General features: G+C 40.1%; 2 protein-coding genes and 1 long non-coding RNA gene across 3 annotated transcripts in view; 2 read left to right on the top strand and 1 right to left on the bottom strand.

The window, feature by feature from the left end:
- The window catches only part of LOC117282944, a 310877-nt gene that overhangs the window by 248508 nt on the left and 36851 nt on the right, over nt 1-25518 (bottom strand). The window lies entirely within an intron of this gene.
- Nucleotides 11320-16464, top strand: LOC111872354 (aggrecan core protein). The gene is made up of 3 exons (XM_033754644.1): nt 11320-11861; nt 15196-15424; nt 16015-16464. The coding sequence occupies exons 1-3, from the start codon at nt 11337-11339 to the stop codon at nt 16167-16169; spliced, it is 909 nt and encodes a 302-aa protein (XP_033610535.1). The 5' UTR covers nt 11320-11336; the 3' UTR covers nt 16170-16464.
- LOC111872320 overlaps nt 20961-25518 on the top strand; it is a 10783-nt gene continuing 6225 nt past the window's right edge. Inside the window, exon 1 of the mRNA XM_023866066.2 lies at nt 20961-21279. Coding sequence (XP_023721834.1) covers nt 21085-21279 — 195 coding nt within the window. The 5' untranslated portion in view covers nt 20961-21084. The remainder of the gene's footprint in view (nt 21280-25518) is intronic.

Genomic DNA, 25518 nt, shown 5'->3' with positions numbered 1-25518 from the left:
CCACGGCATTACAATGACCAAATAGGGGTCGAAATAGTATGATCTGATTAACATTAATGTAAATACATTTTATTATTACTTTACCTAAATTTTTATGTTGACGGATATAAATGTACCATTTTGATAATAATGTATATTTATCGTGTGTGAAAACATGTTGCGAGTGAAAAGCCTACGACGTTTTTAGATATAATACAGTAAATATTTTGTGAAGGGACACCCTCTCCACTTTATTCATAACAGGAGACATATATTATGTTAATGAGAGGTCTACCATGTGTGTTTTCACTTAATTCTAAATAAATACACTTTCTTTCTGAAAGTAAATTACTTTCTTAGATTTTGAGGACACTGTAATGAATAGATAGGCGCACAAGTGCGCAGTTCGCCATGTTGGAGTCGCTAAAAGAAAAGATTTAGAATGTACACGCATATCCTAATAATTCTAGCTCGTTCACTCTGTTATTGTCTTCTAGAATTTCAGATTTTTAATGCCAATCTTTATCCCGTCTCAAAAATAAAACGATGCAGAGCGGAGGAGAAGGCTGGAAAGAAATACAAAGAAATGCAGTGTTTTAGGATTCGTGGTCCTCACAGCAGTGGTTATATAGAGATTTACATCCTGGGATATAACGCCGTGTAGTCCGTTGAAAGTCAACGGAAGTCTCGGAGTAACATGCTTTCTCTATCTTCAGGGTCGAGAAGTAAGTCAAGCAAGGAATAATATTGAAGCAGGTTGCAAGCGAATATCCCAGAAGATAGAACTTTTAATAAAATCTTCTCCTTCTTAATTTTGGAAACAATATCTAGTGATTGTAACTATTAAATACACGTAGTTATTAAATTGTACACTAGTCAGCACATTGACTTACAGATTGTACAATCTGATTGTCAATAAAGGAGGGAGAAAAAAATAACTACTAATAACTGTAATTAAATAATAAAAGTGAAGTAAAAATGTAAATTTGTCCATGTGCTTCACTAACTAAATTCCACGCCATGAAGGCGTATGGGGAAGTGGATGTATAGATACACATTTTCTTGACCTCGGTACTAATTAGAGGTGAGCGGTGAAAATTCTTGACCCTACTAGGACTCGAACTCCGAACCCTCGGTCGTCTAGCCCATAGCCAGTCGCTGTGCCGACTACGCTATCCCGGCTCCTAATTAAATAATAATATTTATAATAATAATTAATATCTCACAACTTGCTTAAAGCTCTTGCACTATTAACATTATTGTAGTACGAGTTTATAACGCCATGTTATATGGCATAAATTTAGCATCGAATTTCTACCAGACTACACAGCGTCATATCGAAGGTGACTGTAATCATCAGAGTCACAGCGGTGATGGACTCAAGTCGCACACATCACAGGATCCTTAGGGTGAGAATTAAAGAGAAGTGTTAGCAACTGCCCTGAACCGCCTTGTTATTTGGTCATACTGGGATAGCTATAAATCGGAGAACAAAAAATAAAGCTTGTCTTGGCAGTAGCAGCAGCATTTATCCAATTAACGGAGCTTCTTGTTAGGAGCTAGCAATTTATGGTCCGAAGCAAAGCAAAGAGTGTTGGCACTTCTAGCTACATCTAACCCAGTAGATTCATTCTCTCTGGTCCTATTGCAATGACCTTTATCAACGGATATACGCATGCGCCAGATGCTCCTTTGGGCGTTTATCTTTTATTGTATTGGTAAGGTTATCTGTTAATTTAAAATTTATTTGAAGTTCTATAATCAGGTATTAAAACTAAAGTCTGTAATTATTGGCATTTATTCCGTTTCCATGACGAAATTAGATTCTTTCAGTAGCAATATTAGGAGTCTTAAAGTGGTGAAGTCTGGTAGAATCTTATCGATGTTTCGAAAGAATATATTGCTTCCATCTTCAGCTTCGAAATTTAAGCCAAGAAAGTAAACAAGCGGAAACTCTGTTTATCTGAGTGCAGTATTTATGTTAACATAAAGATAGATACAATATATGATATGCCTCAAGCAGCAAAAACAACTAATTCCGTGGCTTTAGTCCGCAAGCGAACTATACCGACCTAGCGACCGCCGCTTGTTGGCGAAGTTAGTGCCAACTTTAGCGGATAGAGGGTGTCGCGTGGTCAGAGCAACGGATTCCCACCCCAATTAGTTATCTCTCAGTTATCTTCACGTGGCTGAGTGGGCCCCGTTCCAGACCCGCTACTTCTCAGAAAATCTGGTAGCGCCGAGAATCGAACCCGGGACCTCTGGATCTGTGGCCAGGAGCTCTGGCCACTAGACCACAGAGGCGGCCCGAAATGCCTCAAGAAACTTGAATTAATAAGACATCAGCAAAAGAATCTTAATTTCTTTGACTCTGCTGAACAATAAAGTTAAATACATCACTAGTAATCCCATTCGTGTAACTGGAATGGCTAGAGACGCTCGCAAGAAGAAATCCGTACGTAGTAATATCATGCGGTCTGGGAGGAATCAGTCTTCATTGGCTGGATATAGCTTGAAAAAAAATTAATTAAAAATTTTGAATTACTCCTGCTGTATTCAGCAATGATTTCTATTATGTGGATTATATGACGTTGGATGATAAGATTATTAGTGAACAATAAATGTAGCTTATCTTAATGTTAGAATTTTTCTTTTTTATTTAATGGTACTGTTTTATTTTCAGAGACAGATAGCGTATGAATTCAAGACCTAAAAGATCATTACTAGTAGCAACATATCATTATCATCAAAGGTATCAAATTTTTGGTGATGAAATAAATACACTCCATCATGTTTGATCTCAACTGATCATCTTGAGAGACAACCAATACCTAACGACATTTTACATAATATTGATTTATTTAATTAGAATGAATAGTCAAGGAGGAACAGGTGAGCAGGGCATGTGGCACGAATGTGGCAGAGAAAAGGAATGCATATAGGATATTGGTGGGAAAGTCAGAAGGAAAGAGACCACTGGGAAGATCAAGGCTTAGGTAGGTGGACAATAATAAAATGGATCTTAGAGAGATAGGATGGAATGGTGTGGATTGGATTGATCTGGCTCAGAATAGGGACAAATGGAGGGCTCTTGTGAACACGGCAATGAACCTTCGGGTTCCACAAATTGATGGGAGATGGGAGTAACTGCAGAATTGTCGGCTCCTCAAGAAGGGCTCAGCTCCAGGAGTAAGTAAGTAATAGGTTTGCTTAAAATATTCGAAGTAAATTATGTAAAATTTCTTTAACACTGGCTGCCCCTGAAAATGGCAAACAGATACCAAAGCATGTAATGTTGTATAATTAACAATACTGTGACATGAACCCCGAAAGCCGGAATAGTGAAGTCAGGATAGAGTTCGCTATTACGCAACGACTCGGTAAATATATTCCCGCGGCAAAGAATACGAGAGCAACAATATATATCCTCAAACTAAATCATCGATAAGAAGTAGGATGATGGAAATTAAATAAAAGCCAATTTAGCATAATTGCAGAAACAGAACATTACTGCAAATATTTCAGTAAAGAAACAGCAATAAAATGATATATTATGTAATAAGCAAATGAGGGCCGCGCCATAGCTTAAGCGGTCAGTCGCTGGGTTCCCACCGCGGCGGCCCGGGTTCGATCACGGGTCTGCTCAAGTGGGATTTGTGGTGGACAAGGTGGTGTTGGGGCGGGTTTTCTCCGAATACTTCGGTTTCCCCTGCCAATCTTCATTCCACCAAATTGTCCATCATCATAATCACCCGGGACGGGTACAATAGGCCAATCAGTGGCCCCGTGCCGAGTAGACCCAGTTGGACTTCACCCCCCACTAAGCGAGCGAAATAGTAAATGAATCCCTGTGCTTGATTTAAGTACCACGCTATGAAGATGGAAGGGAAAGTGAAGGTTTAACCCCCAGGATTCTTAGCCACGGCACAAGATGAAGGTCAGTGGTCATTTTATTCTCCTGTTGCTTGATTCCTTGTTCTAGAGTCGGTATGAATGTTGTGATAATTCTTGTTCCTTTCCAGATTCGAACCCCTTTCTGTAAAGCAGTCCACGGTCTATTCTAAGCTATGCATATGTGTTGTCAATATGTTTTGATATCTATAAGAAATATTTAACTTTCCGTACTTAATAAAGGGGCCGGTCACGGTAGCCGAGCGGTCTAAGGCATGTACTGTCTTCGCTCGTTTGAAAACCGGGATCGTGGGTTCGAATCCCACTCAGGGCATGGATGTTTAGTTTGTGTGTGTGCGTTTTTCTGTGTTTGTGTACAGGTAGAGGCCTTGCGACGAGCTAATCACCCGCCCAAGGTGTCCTACCGAATGTGTAAGATTAGGAAAACCGAAAGTGAACGGAGAAGTTCATGGAGGTAGGCCCAGGCCCACTGGGGCTGTAGTGCCAAGGAAGAAGGAACTTAACAAAGGTTTCGCTTTGTAAGAATTACGTTTATGGGACGTTAATAATTCCAATGAATTTAATCTAGAAGAAATTGTGTTCATGTCTGTATGACTTCTGGCTATAGCAGACCAAGGCATATCAAAGCATGAAACCACCAATTCCTTGTTTCCACATAACCTAAAATTCCTGTTTGGCTTTAATAATCTCTGGCGATTTATTTAAGTTAAACCGTTAAGTCTTTTCTATTACATTAACAACCTCTGAACCGTTAACATGGATAAAAAATATCTTTCTCTTCTTTACTGACGCAATGAAAGACTGTAACAGCTGCTGGAATTTGTGGTATTGGGCCAGTGCCTGCAAGTGGCAGGGGTAGATGACTTATCGTGCAACCCAGCTGGACGGGTCACCTACACACACAGGCATTACGTGTCCGCAAGAGCTTGCACTCAGAACCAAAAGAGTTTCATGAATTATTACAATACATTCGTACTATTGTAAATTAGAGGGAGTAAAAAAAAAAAGAGAAAGCAACACGTGAATAAAATATGGTGACCACTCTGAGAGTTGTAGCTTCCGCAAGATCAAGAGCGTAAGAAAATTTTCTTCCTTTGTTGTAGAAAGAAATGAAAAATGGAAACGAAATTAGTCACGTGTTTAAAATAATATCCTTCACTATTATAACTATCACAACAATAATAATAATGTGACGTGTAGACCCGTTGCTGAGTATTGACCTCGAAACAACATCTGCTGCTAGGCAACAGACACTTAATAAGCATATATATATACATAAGCAGCCGTTACTGAGTGAGGTCTTTACATGCAAACCATAAGGGTGTTTTCTACGCGGTCCTTGCTGAGAGGTTATATGCTGGACGAACTTTAGAAGCTTTGTTCTCTAGTTCTCATCCCGTGTGGTGGTGGGTTCGAATACCTTCACCGTATCCCTGCGATTCGTAGGAGGCGACGAAAACGGAAGTGTCGAATCTGAGACAGTCCCATGGGACTCGGGCCCAAAAATGGCTTTTCTGGCGGGAAACAGCAGAAACTGTGAACGACACCCATCCTCTCGTCAGAGAGAGCTCCTCACATCAACAAACACTCAAGTCTGTCAATGATAAAAATCTGTTCGTAAGCCCCAGATGGGTGCTTCATTCCAAGACAGACTGGCCGACTGACCGTCGGTCGTAATATAAGACTCGATTCGACTAGAGCTTAGTTCAGTTGTTAGATATGTGTCAGACTGTAAGGACGTAAGAGAGTAGTGTTAAAATCCGTTACTAGGAAACGACTAGTGACTACAGGACCTCAAGCATACTGCAGTTACAGTAAAATTCGTGAGTGTGTTATTCAGTGAGACTGTTATAGTTGCATGTAGCTATAATCCGTACGTGGTCAATAAATCCAATTACCAATCTAAACTCTGTCTACAGTCACTCAATCACGTGACAACAATATAACATTAATGAGAATATTCTATAGCAGGAAGTAGTAAAAACATTAAAATTCTGCTTTTGTGATTTTTCTGCCTTTCGAGAATTAATATTATGAATTTGATTAATATCACTTCATGATTTGACAAAACATATTCTTTGCGGAAATATGCGTAAAAAATTGTATAGTTATGTATTCTGGAATGCACTATTCATAACCATGAAGAGGTAGGATGGGGCACTGCGGAATATTTTACAAAATGACGCAGTAACGGTTACACACGACGCCATCATGGGCAACGAAATCCGGATACATTTATTTCCTCTTTGTTATGACAACTGCGGAATACAGACATGGCGCTCTTTGCTGTCTATACGGAGGTATGGGTTTCAGTGTGATGCAAAATCACCTACCCCAAGCGTATATTCCGAGTGACAAAATACATCCAAATTATATATGACAATAATCGTAATAATAAGAAGATTCGGGAGAGAGAGAACAAATTCCCTCCTAAATCTTTGTAAGTATCCACCAGACTACACGGTGTCACATCCCAGAAGACGGTAGTCTTCACAGTTACCGCCACAAGAACTTCGAATTCATTCATTCATTCATTCATGAGTAATCTGTCAAGACGACAGGTCCACAGTCTCTTCCGAAACAGTTCCTCCACTTGATGCGATCTAGAGCTTTCTCCCTTAAATGAAAATATCCTCTTCTGTCCCCAAGGTCATCCAGCATCTTCTTACGTCTTCTTGTCACTTCTATTCGCCCCTCTATCTTTCCTTCAATAACTTCTTTTAGAAGGCAGTTACTGCGTAAGATATGACCAATCCAATTAGCCTTCCGTTTTCTTATTTTGTAGGATATTCCTCTGCTCACTGACTCTAATTAACACTTCTTCATTTCTAACATAATCGGTCCAACTGATCTTCTCCATCCTTCTCCAACACCACATTTTGAAGCTTTCCAGGTGTTTCTGATCTACTGCAACTTCGAATGTAACATGATAATTAATTTAACATGTTTTACATGAGCTTGCTAATTGGGTATGCCGCGTGCCTCTAAAATCCTGACATCGAGAACATATTCAAGAACTACTGTTCAGTGGACCACGAGAATACAGCATGCCAAGTACTGAAGTAAGTGTGCTGACCGCTGGACCGCCATGTTAGGTGTGCTGAGGATTCAGTTCCTGGCAGTAGCTAAGATACTTTCTTAGTAACCATAAGCACGCGGCCTCCGTAGTCTAGGGATAATGTTCCCACCTCTGACTCAAGGTACGCGGGTTCAAACCCGGTGGAATTTTTAAGGGCGGAAAAATTCAGGGAACAAGTCCTCCGGGAGGGACTTTAAGCCGTGGGTACCGTGTCGTAGATTTACGGCACGTAAAAGATCCTCATGTCTCTAGGAGACCTCTGAGCAAAATTAGGCATAATGTTTCCCGCTCAAGTAGTTTCCAATGCCTCCGGTAGATGGGGAAGTTATCGGGTACCAATGCCAGTAGAGGGCCGACCTCGCTGGCAGAAAGAGGAAATAGCGGGTACCAGTATCGGTAGGGTATGGAGACAGTAGAAATTAAAGGGGAACGTACAATATACTATTAGTTGTGGTGCATGGGGAAACCCACCCCTTCTATACCGAATAACTGAATAACTGAACCATAAGCACACTTAATTTGGGGCCAAAACACAACTATTTCCCATATAAGGAGAGCGCCTGTAGTTAATAGGGAAGGGAATGATAGGATAACACTAAGAGTCACCTGCAGAAAAGCCGAGTGTCATGAACTGGCTCAGTCTTGTGTCCAATGGCGGAATTGTGTGAGATGTACCGATTTTGTTTGTCTTGTGGCTTGCTGAAAGAAAGAACATGTAGAAGATGCCTCGTGACTTTCAGTAATGGCGGAAATTCTTGATGCAAGAAATAACGATGGATAAACAACGTGTAAATATTTTACTCGTATGTTGCTTTATATTTCATTTTGTCTTCCACTTGCTTTTCGAAGAGGCAGCTGCTATAACAGCTAGTAAGTGAATGACGTCACAGTATTCTACAAATCCTTTCCCAAGGAAATGCAATGTCTACGTGTACAAAAACTGATATCAGCTCTAGAGCAATAGTGGCACATAACCATAAGACGTAATACAGTTCAGTTTACTTTTCCTACATGACGTCACGACCAGCCTCAGTTTATAACTGCAGCTCCGCATCTCTCGGTTGGTTAAGAAGTTCCTAGCCTTCTGTGGAAAGTGCCTAGACTTTACACTGTGGCAAAAGAATCACACTAAAATTATAACTGAGGCCTATTTTAATATTATCCTCCCTTTTATTACTGTGTTCTACAATTTGTCCTTTCCCCCAAAATTTCAGAACAAAATCCTGTATGGGGTTGTAATCTCTCCCATGTGTATTATATTCACCATATTTTTTCAAAATTCTTAATTTCATCTTCATAATATTTTAAGAGTTCAACTTTACATACACGGGAGCATACTTACACTAAAAATTGTTTTTAACAGAACGTTCATTTATTTGCCATATAAGTAAATATTCTCCATTGTATGTAACAGTGACTAAACCAGGTAGGGGAATAGTAGATTATATTACTCCTAAAAGTGAATTTCGACTGAAACTGAAAGGGGGACAATGCATCCGGAGGTTAAAGAAGATTTCTGTTCAATTAAGCAGCTGAATCAGACGAGTATACCTTCTGCACCAGGAAAAAGAAGAAGAGGAAGAAGAGGAGAGGAAGGATCAGAAGACTGAATAAAAGAGCGGATAGGAACGTACGAAGGAGAGCAGTACAAGTATGTGTGAGAAGACGAGAGGAAGAGAGAGGTAGAGAGACAAGCCGAATGTATCCCTTGAGGTAGGGAACTGACACCCACACATATCCCGTGAACTGAAAATGAAACAGATGCTCGCCCACTGAACGAAACGAAAAAAAGTATCCATCACATATGTCACCAAGCATAAGATATGCACATCTCAGGTATTACAAGCCATCCACAACCCACGGAGTACAAGGTATGCATAACCCACAAAGTACAAGATATGCACAACCTACGAAGTGCAAGATATGCACAGTCCACGAAGTACAAGATATGCACAACCCACGAAGTACAAGATACGCACATCCCATGTAGTACACGATATGCACAGTCCACGAAGTACAAGATACGCACATCCCATGTAGTACAAGATATTCACAACCCACGGAGTACACGATATGCACAGTCCACAAACTACAAGATATGCACAACCCACGAAGTACATGATATGTACATACCATATAGTACACGATATGCACATCCCACGAAGTACAATATATGCACAACCCACGAAGTACAAGATATGTACATCCCGTATAGTACACGATATGCACAACCCACGAAGAACAAGATATACATAACCCATGTAATACAAGATATGCACAACCTACGAATTATAGGAGTATGTCTACTGTATAAAACACAAGACTGCGTATTACGTGAAGTAAAAAAGGTACTCATTGCACGAATTAGAAGAAATGACCGTCTCTAAAAACTAAATAAAAGTCCTCAATCCGTGAAGTACAACCTCCGTGGAGTTAAGGCATACAGTACCTAACTCTGGGACGCAGAAGCTGGTACAAAACTTATGGTTACCCGTTACATGAAGAATGAGAAGTTACGAACTCCATGAAGAACAAGGAGAAAGTACCTACTACGTGAAACAGGAGGGGGAAATAGCGGAGGAAAGAAAAATAATATATTATCATGAAGTATATGACATGATTCACTCGAACTGTACAAGAATTCTAGGATTCTAGGTTCTGACAGCGGTGGTTATGAAGAGCACTATCATCTAGGTTATAACGCCATGTAGTCTGTTAAAATCAAGATAATTTTCGCGGCGAAAATATGCTTCCATCGTCAAGGCCGAAAAAGCCAAGCAAGATACCATCGTGAAAGCAGGTGGAATACCGAGTAATCGCCTGGCCGACAATTTCGTATTAAGTAGGAAGAAGCAGGGAAACGGAAGTTAAAATTGTTCCGTCGTGGAAGAGAATGAAACCGCTGGGTTCTCACGTGACGAAGGAGCGAACCAATAGGAGACAAGAAGAGGAATTTAGGATGGTCCTGAAAAGTGGAGGTTTTGGTGGTCTAGGAAGTACAAAGTACAAAGAAAGGCAGATGATGACATAACAATTAAACAAGCGTAATAAGGGTGTTGTGCCGCTCATACCCGCATACCCCGCCTTCGGACACACATCCACGTAATCTCCGAAGTGTAAGCACTATAAATAATTCAGCCGACAGCTTCGTGCCAAGTTTGAAGTGCACAGCAGAAGAAGATGTCTTTATCGCCGGCGACAGTTCTGTTGTGTATTGCTGCAGCCATGGCGGCAAGGTGCGACTGTGCCTCGTGGACGCGCAGGGTCCTGTCGCCGGACGGGACGGCGTCCACGACGTTACGCTTGTCAGCGCAAAGGAACGACACANTGAGATGTTGAGGTTCCCACACTTTCTAGACAATCGGCTCAGAGATGGCGGTGAGGTTGTCAGCCTTAAGAGCCGGCCGCCCTTTATCCCTAAGAATATTCCTGGTATTCATTTCTGTTGGAGGCTCAGTCGACCCCTGGGCCATAGTGCGGCTGGAAGGATTATGTCAATTGAAAAAATCCACCTCATCGGGATTCGATCCCGCGACCTTCCAGCTTGTAGCATAGTGTCTCAATCAACTACGCTACCGCGTGCCCCCACTCCCGTGCAGTACAACAGCGAAACTTGAAAATTATATATGGTATTTTAGCTTCATTCTTTTTCTGAAAATACATGTATGTGCACGCCATCCACACAACATTACTGCAGTTATAGTAAGATATATACAAAACATATATTATGTAAGATTTGAGGTTTTCACGGCGGTGACTATGAAGAAAGCAGTCTTCTGGGATGTGGCACCGTGTAGATTTGGTGATAACCGACGTTTCGGAGGAACGTCTCGCCTCCATCTTCAGGGTAGAAGGAAAAATAAGAATATCCGCAAGTGAAGATACAGTGAGAACAGGTTCAAGCAGACTAATGTTGGAAATAAACTCAGCTATATGAGAGCAGGGAAGGAAGGGGACAAGTCTACATGGGAAATCAGTGGAGAGGGAGAGGGAAAGGATCTGGGACAGGAGCAAGGTTAGAGCAGGTATAGGATATTGTGTCGGGGGAGAAAGGCAAGGTTAATGGGAGGGCATTAACCCTTAAGCTGGGGGGGTTGCTATGTGAGTCGGTCATGGACTGTGTGACCTTGTAGATCTGGCGATACGTTCCTCCGAAACGTCGGTTAACACCACATCTACAAGGTACCACATCCCAGAAGACTGCTTTTTTCAACAACATATATTGTTCGAAGTTTAGTGCAATTGTATACTGTGTGTAGTTGGCTACAACTGTGTACAGAAGTTTTGTAGACTGTGCTGAAATATTTTCCTGTAAGCTACTTTTTTTTTCAAATGTATGATGAATAACGTATTGAATCTCTTGTAGATGATAATTGAGCACAGACATTTCGACACCAGGAAAGACAACCACGATGATGGTATTTGGACAATAAAAGTAAAGCATACGTTCACAAAATACCCTGATGAAACGAGCATCCGTGAACCCGAAAATGAAGCATTCGGCCAGAGTTTATCGACAACCAGTAACAAAATCGATAAGAGCAAAATATTAACAGACGATATGGTGGTCAATGATTCCGCTCAAGATATTGCCACTATACCAGACCACACTTTTGTTGGTGGGGATCGAACAGAAGCAAAACCAACGTTGTCTAGCAACGACATTTCGGAAGAAACAGAGCCATCTTACGAAGATCCGCTGCCTGAAGAAGCAGAAGTAAAGCGAAACGAAACACCTGACTATAATCAGAACACAAGGGATGAACAAGAGAAGTTTATGACGGCTGAGGAGAGAAGTGACGTCATGAGGCGCTTTCTTCGATCAGGGTTCATTGCACACGATATCACGGAGCATGAGAAATATCACAAAGGATACAGATTTTATCCTGGGGTAAGTTCACTCTTGTCATAACATCTATGTACATTTGCTGTTACTGGGTTTCTGGACTTTGTCAATCGTCCGGTATTCTACAGAACACAATGTTTCGGACACTGGACCTGTTTCCATCCTCAGATGACGGAGTGGGAGACACGTTAGAAAGATTCTAAACGGTTGTGACGATGGTGTGTAACACTCAGAATTATTTGGTTTTTAGACTTTTACTATCATCCGGTATTCTAGATATTATAAATTACGATGCTTCGGAAACTGGATTTGTTTCCGTCGTCAGGTGAGGAGGAAACGCCTGGTCATTTCAGTCCATTAGAAAGAACTAACCAGTAATCCTAGCTTTTTCTTAGTGACCCAACAGAGTAGGTGTTTTCCCCCCCTCACCTGAGGACGGAAACAGATCCTGATTCCGAAACATCGTAATTTATAATATCTAGAATACCGGATGATGGTAAAAAGAATAAAAACCAAGTAATTCTGAGTGTTAGAAAGAGCTAATATAAAACAGTGGACAACCTATGTGAGCATAACTACAGCTGTACAAATGCACGGGTTCAGGCTTTGTCAGTGAGAGATAACGAGCAAATATATAATTAAAATTATGATAAAACATGTACAGACCTTAAACTAAAATATAAAAGTAAGTGGAAATAGAATGCAATAAAACTAACCAACAAACTAAATCAATAAAAATGAAAGCATAGGATTAATTTGCAAAATTTTCATGTTGTGAAAATATTTTTTGTTTAACTCTTTTGAGTAAATGGCGGATGGACAATCCCAGATACTTCTTCTGGGTTAGGTATACGTTCACAATATTTTTATATAATTTTATTAGAGCATATTCGTGTGGTGGTACATTTCTGGGCTTGTTCTCGGTGCATACCTGGTTAAAATCTTTGGCACATTAACAGATAATTAACTGAATATTCTAATAGATACAACTCTGTAACGATGTATTTAATTAGTGGTTTCGTCGACTGATTGGTTCTTCATAGTCACCACCGTGAAAACCTCAAATCTTACATATCTGCTTTACAGTTCACCGTTACACACACACACACACACACACACACACTTGCAGTTACGGTCCTTACATAACATTCTCTCTGACGATAGGATGGGTCTGTCGTTTACAATTGCTGTGGGCCTTGGGTCCGAGTCCCGTGGGACTCATGACCATATTTCACTGTCTCAGATTCGAGATTCCCCCAACCGGGAGGGCCAGGTTGGTTGAGTTTGCTTGTTCCGTGCCACCTCTGTCCCATTTGACCTCCTGTACTCCCGCTAAATCTGACTTATATTTTGATATTTCCTTCGCAACTTCCACGAGAGAATATGCCCTATACAAACTTCGTACGTTCCACTACCAAATCAAATGATCAAATTCATTAGTTTAGATCATTTATCTAAGGAACCCAGACCCTTTGCGAAACTTCGTAACAAGCTTATTTTAAGGTGAGGAGTTATTGGCCCCACTCCAAACCCTAAACTGGAGGTCCACCCCTTGTTGGGTGTCCGCGACTGCTTATTCAATATATTCGCAGCTACCTTCCACACTCGGAGGCCATGTCCTCCATCCGCAACCTGAGGACGCGCCTTGCCGTGGCGACAAGAGAACAAGATGGAACAAGATACAATATATGAAATAAAATTCTACACGTTTGAATATTCTCATACCTAGATATGTATCAGCGAGAGTATCAGGTAAATTATATCAGTATTAACGACAAAATAAGTTGTCACGTCACTTATTAATGTTTCGGTCTTCAGTGATTTGATGTTTTGTAATCTGGTCCTAAAAATCAAGGCAACAGATCTCTCTGTATCCCTCCTACTTATCCACTGGAGGTGATGCCGCGTAGTCTGGTAGACTACACGGCATAAATTATTTACTGTATTACCAAAGCAGAAGACGGAAGTGGCGAAGAAATTTATATAGAAATTAATTACACAGGAGAAATTTAAGATTAACCAAAAATAACTATGATAATATTCAGTGACGATGAATACAATTCGGATGACTGGGAAAATTGTCCGCGGTGACAAGCTCTGAAGCTCAGAAGCAGGTGAAGCAAACATCTCCATAAATTATATTCTACTAGAGCCTATTGCATTACAATAGCTCTGTCGTCACAACGGAGTGACTAGCACTGCCTGCCCCCAGCTCTTTATACGCGGCAAGTCTGGCGTGGGGCTCCAGAACACGCGGTCGTTATTCGAACGGCCTTTATTAAATCAGCCGCAGACACAACAGGCAGGAAGGGGTACTTGTTAATCAGCAATTGCTTTATGAAACTGAAATTAAATCCAGCCAGCATGCCAGAAAGAAGGAAAGAAAAGAGAGAAATAGTACAAAAGAAGACTGGAAACCTTGAGACAGAAAAATAAATTAAAAAAAAAGAGAGAGAGAAAGAATGAAGAATAAAATTGCTGTAGCAGAAAGATATGAATGTAAGGAGACAGCAAGAGAGAGAGAGAGAGAGAGAAATAAACAATAAAAGTAAGACTAAGTCAAATATGCTCGTATATTGAATTGTTTACAATAATGCAAACACTAATAAGATTACAGCAAAATAAAAATAAAATTCCTGTTAAATCGGTAATCGTTGTCGGATATCTCAGTTTGGTTTTCAGCATTTCCTACATCATTTGTCTTGTGGCGCTGAAGTATGCTGCCTACAACACGTGTCTTATTGGGGCGCTAAAGTATGCTGCCTACAACACGTGTCTTATTGTGGCGCTAAAGTATGCTGCCTACAACACTTGTCTTATTGTGGCGCTAAAGTATGCTGCCTACAACACGTGTCTTATTGTGGCGCTAAAGTATGCTGCCTACAACACGTGTCTTATTGTGGCGCTAAAGTATGCTGCCTACAACATTTGTCTTGTGGCGGTATTGAAATATACTGCAATTAAACTGGAAAATTAACATTAATATAAATAAGTCATATCTGAATCCCAGCCAGCATATCAGTAAAAACAACACTGTTTCAACAAAATGCTCTAGAGTTTATAATGGATCCATTTAAAATCATAAAATTTATATAGTTTTAAACCATCCGAAAGATAACATCTTGCGAATAACAGGTCCATATGATTTGAGGTTCTCACAGCGGTGGTTATGTCGAGTTTTATTTTCTGCAATATAACGGACTATATTGCGATATATCCCAGAAGATAAAACCCTTCTTGTTCGTGTAAGTTCTCTGCAAAGGGAACTGGTCCCATGGGCAATGCAGGCTTACTGTTGTGTAACTGTGTTGACAGACTGGCTCGCGCTGAACGAATCCCACTGACAATGTAAACCCAGCAAATGTAATTATGTACACAGATTGGCTGGCTGAAGCTGAACACATCAGACTGGCAGTGGCCTGAGGCCAGAGCGGCCTGTGAAGAAGATGGGGGATACCTGACCATACCAGACACGATGCAGAAGATACGTGTGTTGAGTCAGGTGCTCAAAGACAACGTCGATGTGTTGAGACACGCAGTGCTCAAGAATCAGGCGTTTGTTGGGGTGTTCTACCCGGACAGGAGCAGGAAGCCCACAACTGTGCTGGGTACAGTCTACTCGTATTTCTCATTAGATTTTTCTTTCTTACGTTCTTTGGGGCATCAGGACCTGCAGTCTAGTACAGTGTGATTCTAAGTTATTGTCGGGGTTTCAGTTACATATAATTCTCAAACCGCAAAAAATAAAACTGCTTATAGAATATGAAAATATAACTCAAAAAGTTTATAAAAGTCTGGAATTAGAGATTTTGGAGTTACACCTTCATTTTCCTTAAGCAGTTCAAATTTTATAAATTTAAAGATAAAATGTTTTGAGTTACACTTTCACATTTCGTAAGACGTTTCTGTTTTGTTTTCTCCGGTTTGAAAATTATAAGCCACAGAAACCCCGGCTATAATTTAGAATCACCATGTATAACGGTAGCATAGTCTCTGAGGAATATACTGCCTCTGTCTTCAGGATATAAATCAGAGGAAACAAGTTCCACGGAAACGTTGGTATATTTCCTGCAAACTAGACAACAATAATCATATTCAGCGCCACAGAAACTTAAAATACCACATAATATCATTATTCTATACACTATGAAATTATATATATGTGTGTGTGTAAGTGTGTGTATTGTTTTTCTTTCAGGCGAATTATTTCAGATGGTAAACGATTCCGCTTGGTTCCCCAACGAACCGAACAACGCGCCCCCTGGCGAAGACTGCATCACTTTGCACTTGGAAGGCAAAATGAGAGATGTGCCCTGCTCCTATACACTGCCCTTCCTGTGTCAGATAGACTGACAGGTGGGGGGGGGGCAGGGGGGCACAGTGGCTGCACCTCTCTGTGGGGAAGGGATGAAAATAGAACAAATCCATTCTGATATTACAGGCTACATGTTATCTATAATTAACCCTTTGATTTATATGCATGTGCATATTGCAGGGACAAACAGGATGCGCACGTAAATATACATTCACAGAGTTCTCTTCTGCAAACAGGAATTTGCATTTAGGGAAATGGAGGAGCCGGGATAGCTCAGTCGGTATAGCGACTGGCTACGGGCTGGACGACTGAGGGGTTTGAATTCAAGTTCCAGTAGGGTCAAGAATTTTGTCTTCACCACGTCGTCCAGATCGGCTCTGGAGTCCACACAAACTCCTATCCAGTGGGTACCAGAGGCTCTATCCCGGGGGTAAAGCGGCAGGGGCGTGAAGCTGACCACTCGCCTCCAGCTAGTGCCGAGGTCCCCATATGCCTCTAACACGTAGTGCTTAATTATTTAAGCACAGGGACGATTTAGTCCAGGAAGTGTTGTGCTTTATCTTCATCTGTTCAGATGAAAATCCGGATAGCAGAAGAAATGCTAATTAAATGCTGTAATTATATTTTTAAAATCTTGCTTATGCCTGTCTGATGTAGAACTTCATTATCGAAGGCTTTAAATAAAAACAACTTCATCTAATGTGAAGGCATTGTTACAAAACTGTCATGAAGAAGACAGAGGTAATGTTTCATTCCCAAAGCTGTTGGATTTAAGGATCTAAGCTGTTGGATTTAAGGTTTTTTACGCTGGTTACTGTGAAGAATTCTATCTTACTGTGTTCTCTAGTTGGAACTTTCAGAAGAATTACTTCTATTAATTTCAGAGTTGAAGAACCAAGCACGTAGCAAAGGAAGCTCAAAACAGAACATGAGCTGATGTATTCCATTTAATTTCTATACTCCCTTATTTTTCCTGGGCCTTCCTCATGGCATATTATAGAATAAGTTTGAAAAGCAATGGCGATAAAGCATCTCCCTCTTCAAATTATTCTAAAAAGGAAATTTCTCAGAAAAATAGTAAACTATACGAGCTTTACAGTAGGTTTATTTACATACATTTTAATTAGTTAAACTAGTTACATGAATACACTAAATTGAAAATATTGCAAAGAACTACCCTCCTAACTGGATTATAGGCTTAAGTGACATTTATAATTTACTAATGTACTATATCATTTTACACGCATTTTTCTTCATCATTTGACGAATTTAAGTAAACAACTGCACGTGAATATCTTCTTGAAATACAGTATCTGAAATATATTTCCGAAACAAATAGGGTTACATATGATGTGTTTGTTTTGTATGGCCATAAATGAGTCATTTATTCAACACTCCAGTTCTGTTCACAAATTCACGCCAATTCATATACCATACGTTTACAATACATATCAAATAACACTAATTATGATATATGTTTGCAAATTACAACATACGATATTCGAGCTCTGTAATACACAACGCACCGCACTGTAGTGTGTGTTGGCAAGTAAACCGCGAAATATATACATCAAACTTATAAAGGTAAAGGTTTCCCTGTAATAGGCCGTGGAGGCCCATAGGGTTTGTGAAAAGTCGAGGCTCCCACATTTTCTAGAAAATCAACATACAGGGACAGTGAGGTCGTCAGCTTTATGCACCGGCCGCCTTTTACCCCCAGGAAGATTCCTGGTACTAATTTCTGTTAAAGGTTGAGTAGACCCCAGGGCCATAGTGCGGCTGGAAGGATCAGGTAAACTGAAAAAATCCACATCATCGGGACTTTAACCTGCGACGTTTCGCTTTATAGCCTAGTACCTTAACAAACTACGCTACCGCGTGTTCCATAAAAGGTACTTGTATAAAGAGTTATATATTATTTCCAAACTGTGACAGTAATAAATAACATATGACGTGTAAAAAGAAAGTGAAACCAGAGCATTTTAAATTGAGAACAATTTAATAAGCATGTAGTTAATTTAGAAATATTGGATTTTCGGACTTTATCCATCGTCCTGGTTTTAAGATAACTAAGAAAAACAGGACGTTTTGGAAACTGGATCTGTTTCCGTCCTCAGGTGAGGGAAAACACCTACTCTGTTGGGTCCCTTAGAAAGAGCTAGCCTCAATCACTGGACAGTGACAGGGACCCAACAGAATAGGTATTTTCCCTCACCTGAGGACGGAAACAGATCCAGTTTCCAAAATGTCGTGTTTTTCTTAGTTATGTTAAAACTAGGACGATGGATAAAGCCTGAAAACTCAATATCTCTATGTGTTATACACCACTGTCAGAATCCTAGAGTAAATACATGTAGTTAATTTATTCAATTCACTATATTATTAATCCAGTTATGTGACCATTCAACAGTTCAAGTGTACCGATTACGAAATACAGACAAGAATTTTCCCATTAAATAACAATTTGCCATAGATACTATAAAGTAAGATTCGGGTTAACAATTTTTGATTTAAATATATCAAAGTTCCAACAACATTAGCAGCTGATGTACAACTATCATAAGGGCGATTTTTGCTTGAAGAACAAACACTGAAATTTCCGATATAAACGAGTAGTAACTTTAACAGTTTTCATAACAGAAGAACAGAGATTAAAACCAAGGTAAATTTGAATAAGAAACATCGTAGAAATAAAAACACAATAATAATAGTAATAATATCAGCATTTTTTGTTATTTTGAGCGATAATTCAAATATATGACGCATTTTGTATGATGTTCGGAACTCGAAACCCTAAAATACGTTAATCTTCTAGGACTGCAACTGAACGCCTGAAGCAATATAATACAATGTTTAATCAGAATTCGCTCCTCGACAACGCGAAATAATTCAGAAATATTTCCGACTCCCCTATAAGGTCTACCTGATCATGACACTGCTTGAAGTACGGTCACATTTCTGCACATGATGGCTGTCTGCAAAGGAAAATGATCCATGGCGTCATTTTGTTCCTTCCAAGAAATAAGTTCTTATACTGCGGTAAAGAATCCCTTTATTTCTGCCTATTTCCTTTCTCCTTCATCCACAAAACTGAACTGGCCAACAGACTGTTAAAGACCGTAAGGTGAATGCAACAGGTTCCACTGAAACGTTAGTACCCACTATCGAACTGCACGATGCTACATCCAAAAGACCATAATTTGGTACATCTGTGGGATCTAGTGATAATTAGCTCGCAAGACGAAATGATTTGTCTGCTCCAAGTTTGTGAATTAATAGCAGAACCTAATTAATGAATCAGGGTACCTGATTTTTTCCCCCTTGGCACTACAGCCCCAGTGGGTCTAGGCCTACCTCCATGAACTTCTCCGTTCACTTCGGTTTTTCTAGATTTTACACATTCGGTAGGACTCTTTGGGCGGGTGATCAGCTCGTCGCAAGGCCTCTACCTGTACACAAACACAGAAAAACGCAAACACACATAATAAAACATCGATGCCCTGAGTGGGATTCGAACCCACGATCCCGGTTTCCAAGCGAACGAAGACAGTACATGCCTTAGACCGCTCGGCTACCGTGACTGGCAGGGTAGCTGATTGACAGTCAATAATTCGAGGAGATTATATCCTATTGGACATTTACCTTTGATGGGATGTACAAAAGTTACAAAGTTACTGGCGCGTAGCCACTCGCTATACCGACTGCGCTATCCCGGCTCCTGAACTTAGATAGCACCGCTAAACAAACCACAAAGAAAACAAAGATGATATGATGACTAGATGACTCTGACTGATGGATGTGAAAGATATCGTGGCTTATCCTAAATATGACTACGCGAAAAGGACGAAAGAAATATATGCATAAATCATGCCTGGCAGCCGTCGTTCCGAAACCGCGATCCGAAGAAAAGTAAACAGCAAAGCCAGTCCCAAAGAACAATATCCCGCGCAATTAACTCAACTCAGGAGAGAAGCCACATCCGTATATGCTCCAGAATTCGATACAGAATTACTGAGAGGGTTGGAAGTAGCAGTGACATTTGTGTTTTATTTCGTTTCGTTTTGGAGCGCTCCCGATATGGAGAACACACGGCGTTGGCTATTATGAAGATTCATGATTTGGAAACGAAGCCGCGCGTGGCATACAGAAAGTGACTGAGTAAAACCACTAAAACTGGCACGTAGCAATAACCGTCCTGACCCAATTCTGTAGATGTTTGCTTCGACTCAGGGTTACGATATAGGTAATCCCGACTAAAATATTCATACACAGAGATATTGGGTTTTCGGACTTTATCCATCGTCCTGGTTTTTAAGATAATTAAGAAAAAACACGATGTTTCGGAAACTGAATCTGTTTCCGTCCTCAGGTGAGGTAAAACACCTATTCTGTTGGGTCCCTTAGAAAGAGCTAGCCTCAATCACTGGACCAGTGGTCCAGGACGATGGATAAACTCCGAAAACCCAATATCTCTGTGTGTTATACACCATCGTCAGAATCCTACAGTAACTAAAATTTTCATAGTTTTCCTCAGTCCATGGGAACATTTTTTTATTAGCCTACGACAGCTTCCCTCCAAATAATTTCCTATTCATTATTTCAATTCATCGTCTTCCTATTTGATGCTTATCGTATTGGCAGAGTCGTAAATTAATCCCTTAAAAATTAGAAGGAAACAGATACGTAAAATGGCATAAATAAACTAGGACAATGAGTAAGGCTCGCCTTGCAAGCTTCGTAACACTAGCCTTCTCTACGCTCGACACTTTACAAGTCAGAACAGCTGCAAGATCCTTCCGTTACGATGACGTAATACAAATGGCGGAGTAGAACACCCATTCCCAAGCAAAAGCAGTCTAACAAAAAGAAACGAAAGGAGCATTCAATGACGAATTTATCGTAATACGTCCTGGCAAGTGGATGTATTATACAGTTACATGCTGTTAGAAATACATGCACAATTTCAAGATGATGTCAGCTTTGGTAGTGTCTTCTGTGCTTTATGTGGTACTGGCTGCCGTAGTAAGATGTGACACAACCCTGAAGCAAGCACCGTCGTACCGTAAAGAGAGTTCGACAACGTTCCTTCGGCTTACGGCTTTAAGAGACGATGAAGGGCTATGGATCGCTCGCTTTGGAGAGTATGAGGTAAGAATATTTCATGAAGCAAGAAGTCTTCTGGGATGTGGCACTGTGTAGATGTGGCGTTAACCGACGTTTCGGAGGAACATATCGCCTCCATCTTCAGGGTAGAACGAAAAATAAGAAAAATCCGTCAGAACCGGTACAAGTAATCGGTTAACACCACATCTACACGGTGCCACATGCCAGAAGACTGCTTTCTTCATAGTCACCGCCGTGAAAACCTCAAATCTTACAAGAATATTTCATGTTTATTGTTTTATATAATCATATTTTCTGGATGCTACAATTCATACACGGACATGGTTAAATGGATCAATTTATTTATTGACTGGGAATGTGGAAGAAGAAGGGTACATTTCAGCGAAGTACCCATGCCTTTTCTAGCTGGAGTATAGGTTACATGAAGACGAATGAATTTAATGTCGAATTGAATGATCCTGCTCGTAAAATACTTGGAAATGTAGGAGTAGTAGCCTGCACATATATACTGTGGCTTATAGACCCATTGCTAAGCGGTGGCTACGTAACTGCTGCAACATACATACACACAACAGAAGAACGGTTTTCTATGTGATCCGTGCCGAGATGTTATAACCGGGACGTTTGAAGCTTAGTCAGTTGTTAGTTCTGTAAGGTAGCCTTGAGCCTGAGGCAGAGAAATAGCCATTGTTGGAGCCGTTGGCAGGAAACATCTGATAACACACTGAGAACACTAGACTGTGTGCTTTAGTAAAATGTAATGTGAGGAAATAGCAATAGTGTTATAGTTATTTGTATGTTGACGTATTCGGAGCCAGGAACGTTCTACCCAAACAAATTTTAAATATAGTATAACTGTTAGTATTTTTATTAAATATTTATGTTTCATTCCATATCAGCTATTTGTTTGTTTACTTTTACTTTTACTTTTATTCATTATTATTTCTTGTAATTTGTATGTGACTTTTAATAAGTTTGTCTAGAATGTAATTCATTCTTCTGCACTGTGCTCCGTCTGTAATTGACCGTGCGGCTGTTGACTCGGCACATTAATAATAAAGAATTGAACTGAATTGAATTTATGACCTGTAAGAGGTCAATAAATCTATTCACGTCTATAGTCACACATACAACGTGACAGCACTGTCTCGATGCATGTCAAGAGCTAATGAGAAGAACCAGTTAAAAAAGAGCAGATCTTCGGAGTTATCTTACAACGACATGTAGTTTGGAGATAGACCGACATTTTCGAAGATCTTATCGCCTCCATCTTCACGGTGGAAGAGTAAGCCAAATAAAAACCATCGGAAGCGTTTGACAAACTGAGCTCTGTTTGCAACTTCTGAGGCTTTTTGCTTGGCTTACTTTTTCCCTGAAAGAGGGGGCGATATATTACTCCGAAATTTTGGACATTCTCTGAACCACTTGGTGTTACAACACACAAGACCATCTTCTTCATAGGAACCGCCAGGAGAAATCAAGTGAATTAGAATTTCTATTCAGTCAGATAATCTAGGTACATACAATCCGAACATCGAAAAGACCACTGACCAATTTATCACAGCGTTTCCTAAAGGAACTGACGAATTCATATCATCACAACGATGGTTACGAAAACTTCTATCTCCTGGGATATAAGGTGGCATTATGTCCCACATGTAGAACTATTCACCGTCAGAACCTGCTGCTTTAAGATCCATTTCAGTAACGTCCTCTGACCTATCTTTAAATCTTTCAAATGTTTTCTTCGATTAATATTTTCAGATTAAAATTTTGTATCCAGTTTTCATCTCTACCACGGTTCCTATATTCGAATTACTTAAAGATATTCAAAAGCAACTATATAATTCATATTATTTCTGGGAAGATTAATTTGTGAAGTAAAAGTTCAATACATTTTGAGTCTGATATACGAGTTTTTAGTTGCAAATTACACATTTTTTGGATTATGACGTCATGCACAAAACTGTCTTTGTATATTAATATCAGTCTTCAGGCAAATTTTAATAACCATACACTTCATTCATACATTTAGAATAATATTTTTATACAGCTTAGTCGGTGCAGAAAATAGGGTTCGATTCCCATTAGAAGCAAATGGTACTTCTCTACTGCACAGTGTCAAAACCGGCTGAGGCCCACGAAGCCGTTTATCCAGTTAATACTGAGAGATATTTAGTTGACGTTAAAGTGGCCAAAACTTGACCTATTACCTATGTCTAGTGCCAAAGTTAAGTACGTCTTTATGACATGGTGCTTAATTAAGCAAAGGCACGAGTTCAACATATTTGCTTTTATATTTCACACAGTTACTGAACTAAGCGTCCTTCGAAGTACGCGGTGCTTTATTAATGCACTTATGTAAAGGAATATTACTATCATAAGGTAAAGTTGTCCCCGTACTTAACTAATTAAGCACTACTCCATGAAGGTGTATGGAGGAGAGGATGTATAGATCCATATTTTCTTGATCTTGGAACTAGCTGGAAGTGAGTAGTCAGCTTCACGCCCCTGCCGCTTTACCCCCGGGGAAGACTCCCCGGTACCCACTGGATAGGAGGGTGGGTGGGCCCTATTGACGTCTCAACGATATGGAGAACTGAAAATTCTGACCCTACAGGGACCCGAACTCCAACCCCTCGGTCGTCCAGCCCGTAGTCAGTCGCTGTTCCGACTGCACTACCCCGGCTCGCATTATTATCATAACCAAATAAAATAAACTATTTACAATTTTATACATATATATATAAATATTTGTATTAACAGAGAATTGTGGTAAAAATGCCGACAAAATACACATTTTCGCAGCGAACCGTGCGATATGTTTTGTTTACAAGTTGCGATTCAGAAGTCACACTTTAGGAACCACTAACTAGCGTCTGACGTTAACATGTACACGTAATATTTGTGCATATAAAAATTAGCATCTTTTTGTGTCCGTGTTTACTATCTGGCTCGTAGTATATCCTTCTGTTAAAACATTTGGTGTGCATCCGCAGCATAAACGAGCCCATGACGCCGTCTTCTGAGGCGAGCGACATAATTAAAAAGACTCCCGTCTTCCTAATAGAAATGAAAGCTAATGTGTCAAGTGAAAAAATACACGGTGTAAAGGCGGATATTGAAATTCGGAAATAACGGTCCACGCCTTTCGTTTGATTGGATTTTTATTGAAATTTGGTTTTATGGGGTCAGCACCAATATTTTCTCTACGTTAATTTTAAATTAATTTTGAAGCTCTTAAGACGATGCTATGATGCAAATCATGGTTCCAGACTATCTATACCTACTGACCCAAAAAATTAAGCTTTTGTTCATTTGGCGATGGACGCAACGCCAAATTACGAATGGGAGAATGCCGAATATGAGAAAACAGTCTCCATTAATTTAATTTTGTTTCACAGCCTGTTCTATGGAACCGGGATAGCGCAGTCTGTATAGCGACAGGCTATAGACTGGACGACCGAAGGGTCGGAGTTCGAGTCCCGGTAGCGCCAAGAATGTTCTTTCTCTGAGTCGTTCAGACCACAGTACTAATTCTGACAGAACTCTGATTTTTACAACAATAGCCATGAAATTGTGCATGGCCCTAGGTGCTAGGCCTCACGTGTCTGAAGTTTCTTAATGTTTCAATGCTTGTCTTAATATAACAGACGGTTTATATTGTTCTTGTTTTATACAGCTTTACCTTGAGTTGGTGCTGGTTGTGTTTTACATAAAAACAGGACAAGGGATAATGTCGAAAATTACAATAACTGTATAAATGTAAAATTGAAGTTCGTTTTCAATGCATGTGTATCGTGTATTTTCTTTTTCAGTTGCGTTTCTTTAAATATATATTTTCACTCGCTCACGGAGCTGAACCATTCTTGAGGAGCCGCCAATTTTGCAGCTACTCAATTCTTCCCAACATTTTATGGAACCCAAAGGTTCATTACCGTGTTCGCAAGAGCTCTCCACTGGTCCATATCCTAAGCCAGATCAATCAAATCCATACCATCCCATCATATCTCTCCAAGATCCACTTTAATATTGTCCGCCCAAGCACGTCTTGGTCTTCCCAGTGGTCTCTTTCCTTCTGGCTTTCCCACCAATATCCTATATGCATTCTCCTCTGGCCCTTCATGCTACATGCCCTGTCCATCTCATACCCCTTGACTTGATCATTCTAATTACACTTGGAGAAGAGTACAAGTTATGAAACTTCTCATTATGCAGTTTTCTAAATATATATTTTATCGAAAATTTTCTAAATAAAAATTA

Source organism: Cryptotermes secundus, unplaced genomic scaffold (genome assembly GCF_002891405.2).
Source record: "Cryptotermes secundus unplaced genomic scaffold, Csec_1.0 scaffold55, whole genome shotgun sequence".
In the NCBI taxonomy this organism is placed as follows: domain Eukaryota; kingdom Metazoa; phylum Arthropoda; class Insecta; order Blattodea; family Kalotermitidae; genus Cryptotermes; species Cryptotermes secundus.
Note: the sequence above shows the minus strand (reverse complement) of the source record. Positions and strands in the feature narration are given on the sequence as shown.